Raw genomic sequence first — 11,955 nt, forward strand, 5'->3', positions numbered from 1 at the left:
CCGCTACAAGGTTTTGCACCCAGGTATTGGTACGAGTAGCCCGATTTCAACAGTGACTCATTGGTATTGTAGTCATAGAATACTACCTGTTTTAGTTTTGTGAAGTGAAAAATTTTACATTTCTGGTTCATTTAGAGCAATTTGCCAATTTCTGCACCACGTTGAAATCTTATCAAAATCTGACTGAATATTTATGGAGCTTCTTTCAGATTGTACTTTGTTATACATAACTGCATCATTTGCAGAAAGCCTGATTTTACTGTTAATACTGTCTGCAAAGTACTGGTAATTAATATATAATATGAACAGCAAGGGTCCCAACGCACATCTCTGGGACACACCTGAAATTGCTTCTACATCTGCTGAAGACTCTCCATGCAAGATAACATGCTGTGTCCTCCCTACCAAAAAGTCCTCATTCCATTCACAAATTTCTTTCGATACCGGTACCCCATTTGATGGTATTTTTGACAATAAGTGTAGGTGCGGCACTGAGTCAAATGCTTCTCGGAAATCAAGAAATACTACATCTACCTGGTTACCTTGATCCAGAGCTTTCAGTATGTCATTTGAGAAAAGTGAGAGTTGGGTTTCACATGATCGGTGTTTCCGAAATGGATGCTGGTTGACTTTGAGGAGGTCAATATGTCCAAGATTTAATTCAGCTGGAAAGCCCACGCCCTGTATCTCATTAACCAGCTGCTCTCTGCTTGTTTTTCATTACCTTTAATTAGTACTGTGTGTAGTAGACAGTGTATTAGGCCTCACCTTCTTGTGTCATTATACGACAAACCAGAAAGCCATCTTCACCACACAAAAACGAGCTATTATGATAATTACCAACAGTTCTAGTCCAACACTCTTGAAGCAATAATATTTCAACAGTTAAATATTCTAGCCTCGGCATTTCTATTTATACAAGGAACTGTAATTAATATGATGGGGTACAGTGACAGTTTCAAAACTGATTCAGATCTTTATTTTTGCAACACAAGAACATGCTGTGACGTCCATATAGAGAGAGTAAACAATGCTTTAGTATATCATCATTTATTGCATTTACGGGCCTTTAAGGCCTACAGCACAATAAAAAGGATACAAACTACAATATAAAATGAATACAACAAACGGCTCATTACAAAAATTTGCGAAAGTACACGTTACAGAAAACACCAGTTAGTCACAATCTCAATGCAGGAGACATTTGTCGCAGATGGCGGTCCACCGCTGTCGGTCCCCAGCCTCATCTTCTTCCGCTGTCAGCTCCACTTGTTTGAGTATGACCAGTAACCAACCGATCCTTCCATCGCGTCCTCGGTCGTCCCTTTGGGTGCCTCCCAGCAGGTTGGGAACGGACTCTTCTGACCCAATATCCGGCCGATGGTAAAGGCCTTCTTTTGTTCTGCGTTCCCATTTACCTTCCACGGTACTGTAGACGGCTCCATATATCTTTCGAATTACTTTCCTCTCGAACGCACAGATTTCACAACCATATAAAAGTATCTGACGTACTAATGTCATGTACAGCCGAATCTTGTTTTTTTAGCGATATCAGGCGGGATTTGCATAAATTGTTTAGGCTCAAGAAAACAGGATTAGCGTTTGTTAAGATTGCAATTTTAATGATTCTCTGTGCGACTTGCGTTAAGTGCTGTACCATCAAAGAGTAAAACAGGCGTTTTTGTTCAGTTATTCTGTAACGCCTTTCAGTTTAATAAAAACCCTCTGATAGTTTTTAACTTTACGTGTGTTATTTTATCGTAAGAAACTAAAATACAGCAACGTTTGTCATTCGTTGCTGCACCTCTTTCGTCACTTCACTTTTGTTGGTCAGTATGGATCCCACGTATTTTAATTCTCTTACTCGTTCGAAGGCATACCCGTCAAGAATAATGTAGGGGAGAGGAGCTTGATGTCGCGAGACAACGAGATATTTTGGTTTACTCTCGTTCACTACCAGCCCCATTTGTTTCGCGTTGCGGGGGAATCGTCAGCATATGCCAGGATTGTGCCTGATCCCACCAGCTCCATTTCTCTGTTTCGACAAGTGTCGCGGCTTACTTTATCCAAGGCCCAAGTTGAATAGTATTGGCGCCAATGGATCTCGTTGTCGCAATCCATTTTGAACACCTAATGGTGATGATAGCTGGCTGCCGAACCTTACTTGGCAAGTTGACTGGGAGTAGCAAGCTGCTATTAGTCGGATGTATGTAGGTGGAATGTCGAGTTCTTCTAACGTTTTCCATGGCATGGAGCGGTCAGTGCTATCGTATACTTGTCTAAAACCAATGAAGATGAGGTGTAGTTCCAGACCAAACTCGTAGAATTTTTCTGTTAGCTGTCTCAAGGTTCATATGTGATGAAGAGTCGACCGTCCAGAGATGAAGCCGCATTGATAAGCACCTATAATTTCTTCAGCTAATGGTTTCAAGGGGTTTAGGAGCAGCATTGTAAATACTTTGTACCCAATCTCAAGGAGTGAAATCCCACAGTAGTTGTATACTTGTGTAGCATCTCCCTTCTTGAAGATGGGACATATTATTGCGCCTTTCCATTCTTTACGAATTTTTTCCACTGTCCAGGTGGTGGATATCGCTCCGACGTCTCCTCCATCAATGCTTCACCCCCCCCCCCCCCCCTCCTCCATGGTGGTAGCATCTCAGCTGTGATGCCACTACCACCTGGAACCTTGTTTTTCTTGAGGGCCTTTAGCCCAACACACACGAAAAAACATTCAGGGTACTAGATTGTACAACAAATCAACAGAATTATTTACAGGGTATAATCTGCTAGACTTAACCATTTAAAACATGCATTATCCTTCGACTCAGTGTGTATTACATATTATTGCGCCTTTCCATTCTTTACGAATTTTTTCCACTGTCCAGGTGGTGGATATCGCTCCGACGTCTCCTCCATCAATGCTTCACCCCCCCCCCCCCCCCTCCTCCATGGTGGTAGCATCTCAGCTGTGATGCCACTACCACCTGGAACCTTGTTTTTCTTGAGGGCCTTTAGCCCAACACACACGAAAAAACATTCAGGGTACTAGATTGTACAACAAATCAACAGAATTATTTACAGGGTATAATCTGCTAGACTTAACCATTTAAAACATGCATTATCCTTCGACTCAGTGTTTATGTGCTATTACCTTACGAAGCTTTTTGTGCACTCCTGTATAAAAACTCTTATTTTCATTAACATTAGTGCATAATAATGCCCAATCAGAATCGTGAACTTGAGAAGTTTCCATTATTTCGCAGAAGTTGCCCTTTGATTTTGGTCGAGTACCATTCACCGATGCCAGTAGCAGATATCAACAGAGTCACATTATTTGTACTAAGGTACATCCGTTCTTACTAACCTGTCTTAAGCGAAAGATGCTGCAGGCTAGTGAACAATTAAGGGGGGACATAGGAGAAAATGGACGTGTTTACATAATCTAACACAGTTTTTGGCGTTTGAAAGATAATTGAACCAAATTCTGTACGTGAGGTAATTATGTTTTGGGCTACATTATGAAATTTTTTCAATTTTTTTTCTCAAAAAATTGGGTCATGGCATTGTTGGAAATTTTCGCAGCACGTGCTATCACATAAGGAACATTTTCACAAAGATTACCTTACTTACAAGTTTCATATTGTGGTCGATAATTATTAGTAATAAGATAAGCTAACATGTGGAACAGCCTTTTAATATCAGTTTTAGAGCTCTTACAATTTATTTAAAAAAATTATTCGTATGAAACAAAGCAATTTCAGTTTCACAGAAAAGTTAATAATTGTGACAGAAATACACTGAGAAAAAATTTGCACCACAGGAAGTTGTGTTACACTTTGAAAAAAGTCTACAGAAAATTTCACTTTTCTATCTCCAATCGTTCAGGCGAAAATGTTCCTTATGCACTAAAAAATGAAAGTTCCGGGAAATGCACATGAAAGGTTTTATAAGGATTTGCACCATAAACTAGTACCTTAATGTTTCCAGAATGAGATTTTCACTCTGCAGCGGAGTGTGCGCTGATATGAAACTTCCTGGTAGATTAAAACTGTGTGCCGGACTGAGACTCGAACTCAGGACCTTTGTCTTTCGCAGGCAAGTGCTCTACCAACTGAGTTACCCAAGCACGACTCACGCCCTGTACTCACAGCTTTACTTCTGCCAGTATCTCGTCTCCTACGTTAGAAAAATTTACAGAACCTCTCCCACGAAACTTGCAGAACTAGCATTCCTGAAAGAAAGGATATTGCGGAGACATGGCTTAGCCACAGCCTGGGGGATGTTTCCAGAATGAGATTGCACTTGCCCGCGAAAGGCAAAGGTCCCGAGTTCGAGTCTCGGTCCAGCACACAGTTTTAATCTGCCAGTAAGTTTCATATCAGCGCACACTCCGCTGCAGAGTGAAAATTTCATTCTGGAAACATCCCCCAGGCTGTGGCTAAGCCATGTTTCCGCTATATCCTTTCTTTCAGGAGTGCTAGTTTTGCGAGTTTCGCGGGAGAGCTTCTGTAAAGTTTGAAAGGTGTGAGACGAGATACTGGCAAAAGTAAAGCTGTGAGTATGGGGCGTGAGTCGTGCTTGGGTGGCTCAGTTGGTAGAGCACTTGCCCGCGAAAGTCAAAGGTCCCGAGTTCGAGTCTCAGTCCAGCACACAGTTTTAATCTGCCAGGAAGTTTCTTTACCTTAATGTTGACCATAACCTTAGATTTGGTCTTCTTGCCCTTTGTGTAACTGTTTGCTTTTTATCTGATGTTTTTGGTGTTCCCTTTTGACTGTATCCTCCACAGACATTTCAGAACATGCAACATGCGCAGTATCTATCTTCTTCAATAGCTTCTCAGTGAAGCAGGCTGCAAAAAATCCTAGTCCAGTAAGGTCCCTTATTCTTCCGATGTTACCATCATTAAACACCAGACATGCATCATATCTGGAAATTTTAACAAATTGACCTAAATGTTGTTTTTGGCCATCTGCTCCAAATGAGACTGTTGAAGCTCTCATTCAGGTTTTGTGTTCCACCATGGGTACATTTCTTTAACAAATCTGGATGAGCTATAAAGTGGAATGTTGGCTTTATGCTATTTAAGACTGCTTCAGGAAGACTATGTTTATGTGAATAGGTTTTGTTTTCTGCTTTTGCCTGCTTATATTTGCACCAGGATGTATTGCACAATTCATGTACTGGCTTCTCATTAGTTGACAACTTGTGAAAAAATATTGCCCACACTGCCTTCTGCATTGCCTTCAAATCTCTAGTGTTTTCCTTATTGCTTTGCCATAATATATTTGCAAATTGTGGATCTCTTTGTCAGTCAGGCATTGTGGCCCACTCAGGGGCTTTCCATCTTTGAGTTTTACACCTTTTTGTTCTCGTTTCAGTTTCAGAAGTCTCCCGTCCATCCTCTTATGAATGTGCTCCACACACTCTAGCTTTTCAATGTTGCATCTATTTCCATATGGCTTGCTTTCTATAACAGATTTGAAAGCACTAGAACCTGCATCTCCAAGATATTTCACATATTTAACTCCATGCCTCATTTTGCTCCGATCAAATATTAATTTCATTCCTGTTTGCTCCATGCCACCACTAGAACCATCATAATTCTTGCTGCAAATTGTTTGTGTTTTATTTGCCATTGTCTCTCTTCTTCCTTATTGTCTAAGGTCTTCCTCTGTGCACAAATGGAGGAATATTTGGACATCACCGGCAAATCCAAAAGTTTTCCTGTGTCAACACTTATAACTGATGAAACGCCATGTGGGGAGGTGTGGCCTCTTTTCGCCCATGTGCTATCACATGAAAAACATAGATCTGTAGAAGGCAAAGGGTCATTTACTTGTGTCTGAATGTCTTTGTTAAATAAAACTGCCTCTTTCACTGCTGATGACAACCTGCTATTGCATTCTGTTTCCAAAACATTCAAAAGATGATTGCTTAGTTATGAGTATAGTGCAGACAGAGATGCACAAAACAAATTGCCACCGTTCCTTCCAACACCAGCACATCTCATCCCATAACAGAATCTTATGTTGGCTTCATACACCCAATTCTTAGCAGCTGATGTTCTGAATTGAATGTCAGTTTGACAGTTGTCACAAAACAAGTGCTTATTACACACAATACCATCTCTGTCACTGCTGTCATATAATATTAAAGATTTATTGCCACCGCTACCATGCACACGAATTTCTAATAATAGAACACATAATATCTAAATCAATTATCCTAAAACCACTATTCACTTCGTCTTTAGTGGACTGAAACTCTACACCAGTTCCAAGTTTCCTCTGTGAACTGTTCGTTGTCTTAGCTTTACAATTATCTCCCGCTGAATGATGTCGACTCACTTGTAGAAACTGTTTATTCACACGTAAATGGCGAGCTTCTGCCACTTTCTTAAACACTTTACCACTATATCTTGGCATTTTAAATGGTAAATGATACAAAAAAAAGCTTGAACACACTAACAGCAGAACTGAAATGTTTATGTTTCTGCACCACAGACAATAATAGCTGCCAAAGATAGCTAGCAGAAGGCAAAGATAACATGACATAAATGGGTCCACAGTGCTCTATACCCTTTCGATGCTTTTATGACAGCAGGAAGTAATAAAACATCGCAAACAAGAAGAGCGTCTAGAAAAGTGAGTGTGGTGCTGCGCAGTGATTGAAACAAGACAGCTTTTTTATCATTTGTAGTTTGAAAAAATCTGTGGAAGTTGGAGAGAGTATTTCTAACTTGCTCCAGAGCTATCTGGTGGCAATTTTTTTTTTTATCATTTTTGACCAATTTTGTCTACGTCCCCCCTTAATCTTAAAAGGTTGGTTAATTTGATGAACACATCTCTCGAACATGGGAAAGCGAGTATCCAAGAAATATGCACCCGTACATATTCTCTTCTAAATTCAGTTTCTGCATCATCTAATGTAACACATTTTGCTGCTGATTCAGCATTTATAATAATAGTATTATTATGTTAGTTGGTGGAAGTTCAGTCTACCAAGGTGATTGTCTTCAACTTCTGGAGGTTCTCTGCTGCTGCATCTTTTTTTCTCAAATTTCCCACTCCCATTTCCTTTTTAGTGCAGAAAAAGCTTTGGTGCTTCTTTCTTTTCCAGATATTTCTGAGGAGCTCAAAACAGATGTTCACAGCTCTGAGGATAAAGCAGGAATTACTTCTCCAAATGGGATCTCTGCTTTTTATAACCTCTGAATACTTCCTGAGAGAACCTTCCTGCTGCTGCAGGATCTTATCTCATGTATGCTCAATCAGGAGGACCACAGAATTTGTAATATTACATGAGAAGAGTGTGTGTGTGTGTGTGTGTGTGTGTGTGTGTGTGTGTGTGTGTGTGAATTCCTAAGCCACCAAACTGCTGATGTCATCGGTCCCTAGACTTGCACGCTACTTAAACTAACTTATGCTAAGAACAACGCACATGCCCATTACAGAGGGAGGACTCAAACCTCCTGTGGGAGGGGCCGCACAGTCCATGACATGGCACATCTAACCGCACGGCCACTCCACGCAGCAAATGAGAAGAAAATCACTTGTTGATGGATGGGAGAAACAAAATGTTTCAATAACGAACTGGATAATCCAGTAGAATAATTACATTTTTCATCTCGTACTTCTGACTCTGCTCTCTCATTTCACAACTGGCGCCCTATTCGCTGGATTTAGCACCCTCGGACTTCTTCCTATTCCCGAGGATGAAAAGAGACTTGAGAGGGAAGTGTTTTACGGGTGTGGAAGACGTAAACCGCAATGTCATGAAAGTGCTAGCAGGTAACAAAGAGGATGAATTTAAAAGGTGCTTCAAACACTGGAATGAACTTTTGGACAAGTGTATTAATGCTAATGGAGAGTACTTCGAGGGAAATTAAGGTTGTATTTGAAAACAATAAAGCATATGGTTTCTAGAAAGAAATTCTGATTATTTTTGGGTCCCCTCTCATAGGCAGTCCAACATATTAGTGATGTATGCAGCTAGTGTGCTTTTTCAAGTATGGTATCTCACAAAAAATGGGTAGATTCTTATTTCCTAGATTTTACTAAAAAAATTATAATGATTTCTTTAAGAAGAGGTTGTGAAGGTACGATTTCCTGAGATTTTTTGAAAGGAGAATGAACATTTTTTATTCCTATAGAAAGACTGTACAATAGTTCTAGTACCACCATGACAGGAGTTTGTAGCATGGGAAACTCTAGTGCCTGAGTAATATATTATGATGTTAGCCATTAAGAATCAGGTGTTACTGGGTTTTTAAATAGTGTTCTAACGCCAGATGGATGACTGTTCCTAGAGGGAGGGAAACCGTTGTCCTTCTGTAACATATAATTTTGTTGCCTGGATGGGTTATGCACTATGAATTAGGACTTAGGTATAGGTATTGTAATGCTGTGTTCGGTCTTCTATCCACCCAGCTACTGGTGCAAGTTAATACAATTTGGAGGATGATTAGATACAGTTTGGGTTATTTGATACATTTGGGGGCTAGGTCATACAGTATTGAGATAATTTGACACAGTTTGAGGGCTTATTTGACACACTGTTGGAGACAAATTGAGGCACTTACGGGGGGGACGGCAAGTTGATACTGTTTGAGGGGCAATCTGATGTGCTTTTGGGGCTAGGTGATAAAGTTTTAGGGGTAATTGATATACTTTTAGGGAACAAGGTGATATACTATTGGAACAAGTTGATACAGTTTAAGCGGCAAGTTGATACAGTTTTGGGAGCAAGTTGATACAATTTGAGGGGTAATTTGATACACTTTTGGGGTTAATTGACACATTTTGGGGGTAATTTGATTTACACTTAGAGACAAGTTGATAGACGTTTTTGGTGGGGGGAGCAAGTTGATACAGTGTGAGGAGTAAATTGATATCATTTTGGCAAATTGATATAGTATGAGGGGTAATTTCATACAATTTTGGGTCAAGTTGATGCACTTTTGGGGCAAGCCGATACAGTCTTAGTGTCAATGTGATGCACTTTTGGGGCAAGTTGATACAGTTTGAGGGGTAATTTGATACACTTTGGGATAAGTTGATACAATTTGATGGCAGTTATCGCTGATGGCCTGTGATCGTTCATGGTCAGTGATCAGTGATGGCCAATGATCAGTGATCAGTGATGGTTAGTAATCAATAGACACTGTGCATCAAGCATTAGGTGTTTATCATTTAGCATTTACCTTATAGCATTTACTGTTCAGTGTTTACAGTTAAGCACTTACCTTTTCATCATCATCAGTGTTCTGCCAAAAGGTAGGTTTTCGCATGGTAGTTCTCCAGGCTGTCCAGTCTTCTGCCATCCTCTTCAAGTCTGCATAATTTCCTCTTCCCTTTATGTCATCTACCCTCTTGTATCTCCTTCTTCCTCTCTGTGTTCTCCCACAAACCAATCCTTCCAAAGCGTCTGCTAGCAAGCACTCCCTTCTCAATGATTGTCCCAACCAGTTCTTTTTCCTTTCTCTTACAACCTTCAGCAGACATCTTCTCTCATCAACCCTTTCCAGTACTCTTTCATTACTCACTCTTTCCATCCAGCTTATTCTCTCCATTCTCCTCCACATCCACATCTCAAATGCTTCTAACCTTTTTGCATCCTCTTGTCTCAGCGTCCATGTTTCTGCCCCATATAGTACCACACTCCAGACAAAACATTTGTCAAACCTTTTCCTTAGACCTTTATCTAATTTGCCACATAAGAGTCTCCTCTTTCTGTTGAATGCCTCCTTCACTATGGCAATTCGAGTTTTCACCCCCTGGTGACATCTCAAGTCTTCAGTTATTGTGCTTCCAAGATATTTAAATGCACTTACTTGGCTAATGGTAGATTGTCCTATTTTAATATTGGACAGTCTGCGTCTTGTACTGATGACCATACTCTTTGTTTTTGCTATGTTTATTTGCATCCCATATTCCACACAAGCTTCATTCAGATCATCAGCAAATCTTATACTTCTATTCTCTTTCCACCAATACATATTCCTCTTTTCCCATCTAAACCTTTTGCAATAATCTCTTCAAGGTATGCGTTAAACATCAGTGGGGAAAGGCAACAACCTTGTCTAACACCTCGTCCAATGCTGCTTCCTTCTGACATTTCATTTCCAATCCTTATCCTCACTTTCTGATGTAAATATAGATTCTGTATCACTCATCTCTCTTTCCAATCTACTCCTTTCCTCTTCAAAATATCCATCAGCTTGTTCCACTGAACTCTGTCAAAAGCCTTTTCTGAATCTATAAAAACAGCAAAGATTTCTCTACCCTTTTCCATATATCTTTCCCCTATAGTTCTTAGCAGGTCAATAGCATCTCTTGTTCCTTTTCCTCTTCTAAATCCGAACTGCTCCTCTGCAATCCCTCTATCCAGCTTGCCATATAGCCTTCTATTCAACACTCTCATCAAGACTTCAGCTGCATGAGAAATTAGACTGATGGTCAGATGCTCTCTCCGCCATAACCGGTCCCAAGCCTGGTTCAGAAAGGAGGAGGGGGAGAAGTAACACTTCATTAAAAAACCTTGGTTCACCTGGCTTGGGTGATAGTTCCTCATGAGGGCCACTTTCCAGGGATACGGTGAAGACCACAAAGGCAGCGAAGGTGGAGAAGATGGACTTTGGTGCTGCGGAGCTGGCGGAAGAGGCACCTTTTCTCTTTGGGTACAAAAAGAGTACAAGTAGTGACTGTACCCCAGAGGGGCAGCTACAGACAGTGTCTGACTCATGGTGATCAGCTGACTTTAGGCTGGGCATCTTACAGCCTATGTGGAAAGTAACGGGAAACTACCACATTACATTCCCAAGCAGTACATGGTACATCTCTCCATGTGAAAGATTCCGGAGTGAAAACTTCCCCTCATTCGGATCTCCAGGAGCGGAACACATTGAGAGTAGACATATTTGAAAGGAAGAAGGGGACAGTGAAGGGAGGAAAGATAAGGATTGGAACATGGAATGTGAGGACACTACTATAAGCAGGAAAGCTAGAGAATGCAAAACAGAAGATGAGAAGGAACATATTAGATGCCCTCGGTTTGTGTGAAATGAGATGGGGAGAGAATGGGGAGTAATAAAGTGGAGATTATAAGCCCTTTTACTCAGGAGAAATCAAGAGTGGTGAAAACGGAGTAGGAATATTGAAAGGGCAAAAGTTGAAAAATAAGGTAATGAAGGTACAATATATTGATGGAAGACTGATGATACGATTGAAGGGTAGTTCAAAAGATTTGGTGTTAATACAAGTATATGTGCCAACCAGCCAGCATATAGATGAAGAAGTGGAAGAATATTATGAGAAAATGCAAGAACTCATCGAGAAATAAAATAGTAATGCCTGCATTATCATCATGGGGGACTGGAATGCAGTGATGGGTGAAGGAAGATATGAAGATGCAGTAGGAAAATTTGGATTAGGAATAAGAAATGAGAGAGGTGAACGACTAATTAGTTTGTGTAAAGAAACTTCATTAGCAGTGGGTAACACATTATTTGAACACTTCAAATGGTACATTACACATGGATATCAAATTTGAATAGGGAAAGATATCAGTTGGACTACGTCCTGATACAAAAAAGGTTTAGGAACTGTTTGAAGAATGCTAAAGCTTATCCAGGAGCAGATATAAATTCAGACCACAACCTAGTAATGGGAGAAATACAAGTGAAGTTGAAAAAAGTCTGGAGAGTTAAAGCAAAGGAAAGACTAAACACAGAAAGACTCAAAGAGGTAGGAAAGGCATCAGATTTGGAGAACAGATTTATGGAAAAATGGCAAAGAGGTAGTGTTGATGAAAGTGTTAATGATAAATGGATAAAAATGAGGGAAGAACTCATGGACTCTGCCAAAGAAGTACTAGGAATTAGAGAATCCCAAAGCACCAGGAAAGAATAGATAACAGAAGACACGTTAAGAAAGATGGAAGAGCAGAGAAAGT

At 40.3% G+C, this 11,955-nt stretch overlaps 1 protein-coding gene across 1 annotated transcript in view; it reads left to right on the forward strand.

Annotated features, from left to right (window-relative positions):
• Positions 1-7,217, forward strand: part of LOC124606092 — a 58,704-nt gene extending 51,487 nt beyond the window's left edge. Inside the window, exon 3 of the mRNA XM_047138057.1 lies at positions 7,123-7,217. Within this exon, the coding sequence (XP_046994013.1) occupies positions 7,123-7,217 (95 nt within the window). The remainder of the gene's footprint in view (positions 1-7,122) is intronic.
• Positions 7,218-11,955: the final 4,738 nt, after the last annotated feature.

Source organism: Schistocerca americana, chromosome 3 (assembly GCF_021461395.2).
Source record: "Schistocerca americana isolate TAMUIC-IGC-003095 chromosome 3, iqSchAmer2.1, whole genome shotgun sequence".
In the NCBI taxonomy this organism is placed as follows: domain Eukaryota; kingdom Metazoa; phylum Arthropoda; class Insecta; order Orthoptera; family Acrididae; genus Schistocerca; species Schistocerca americana.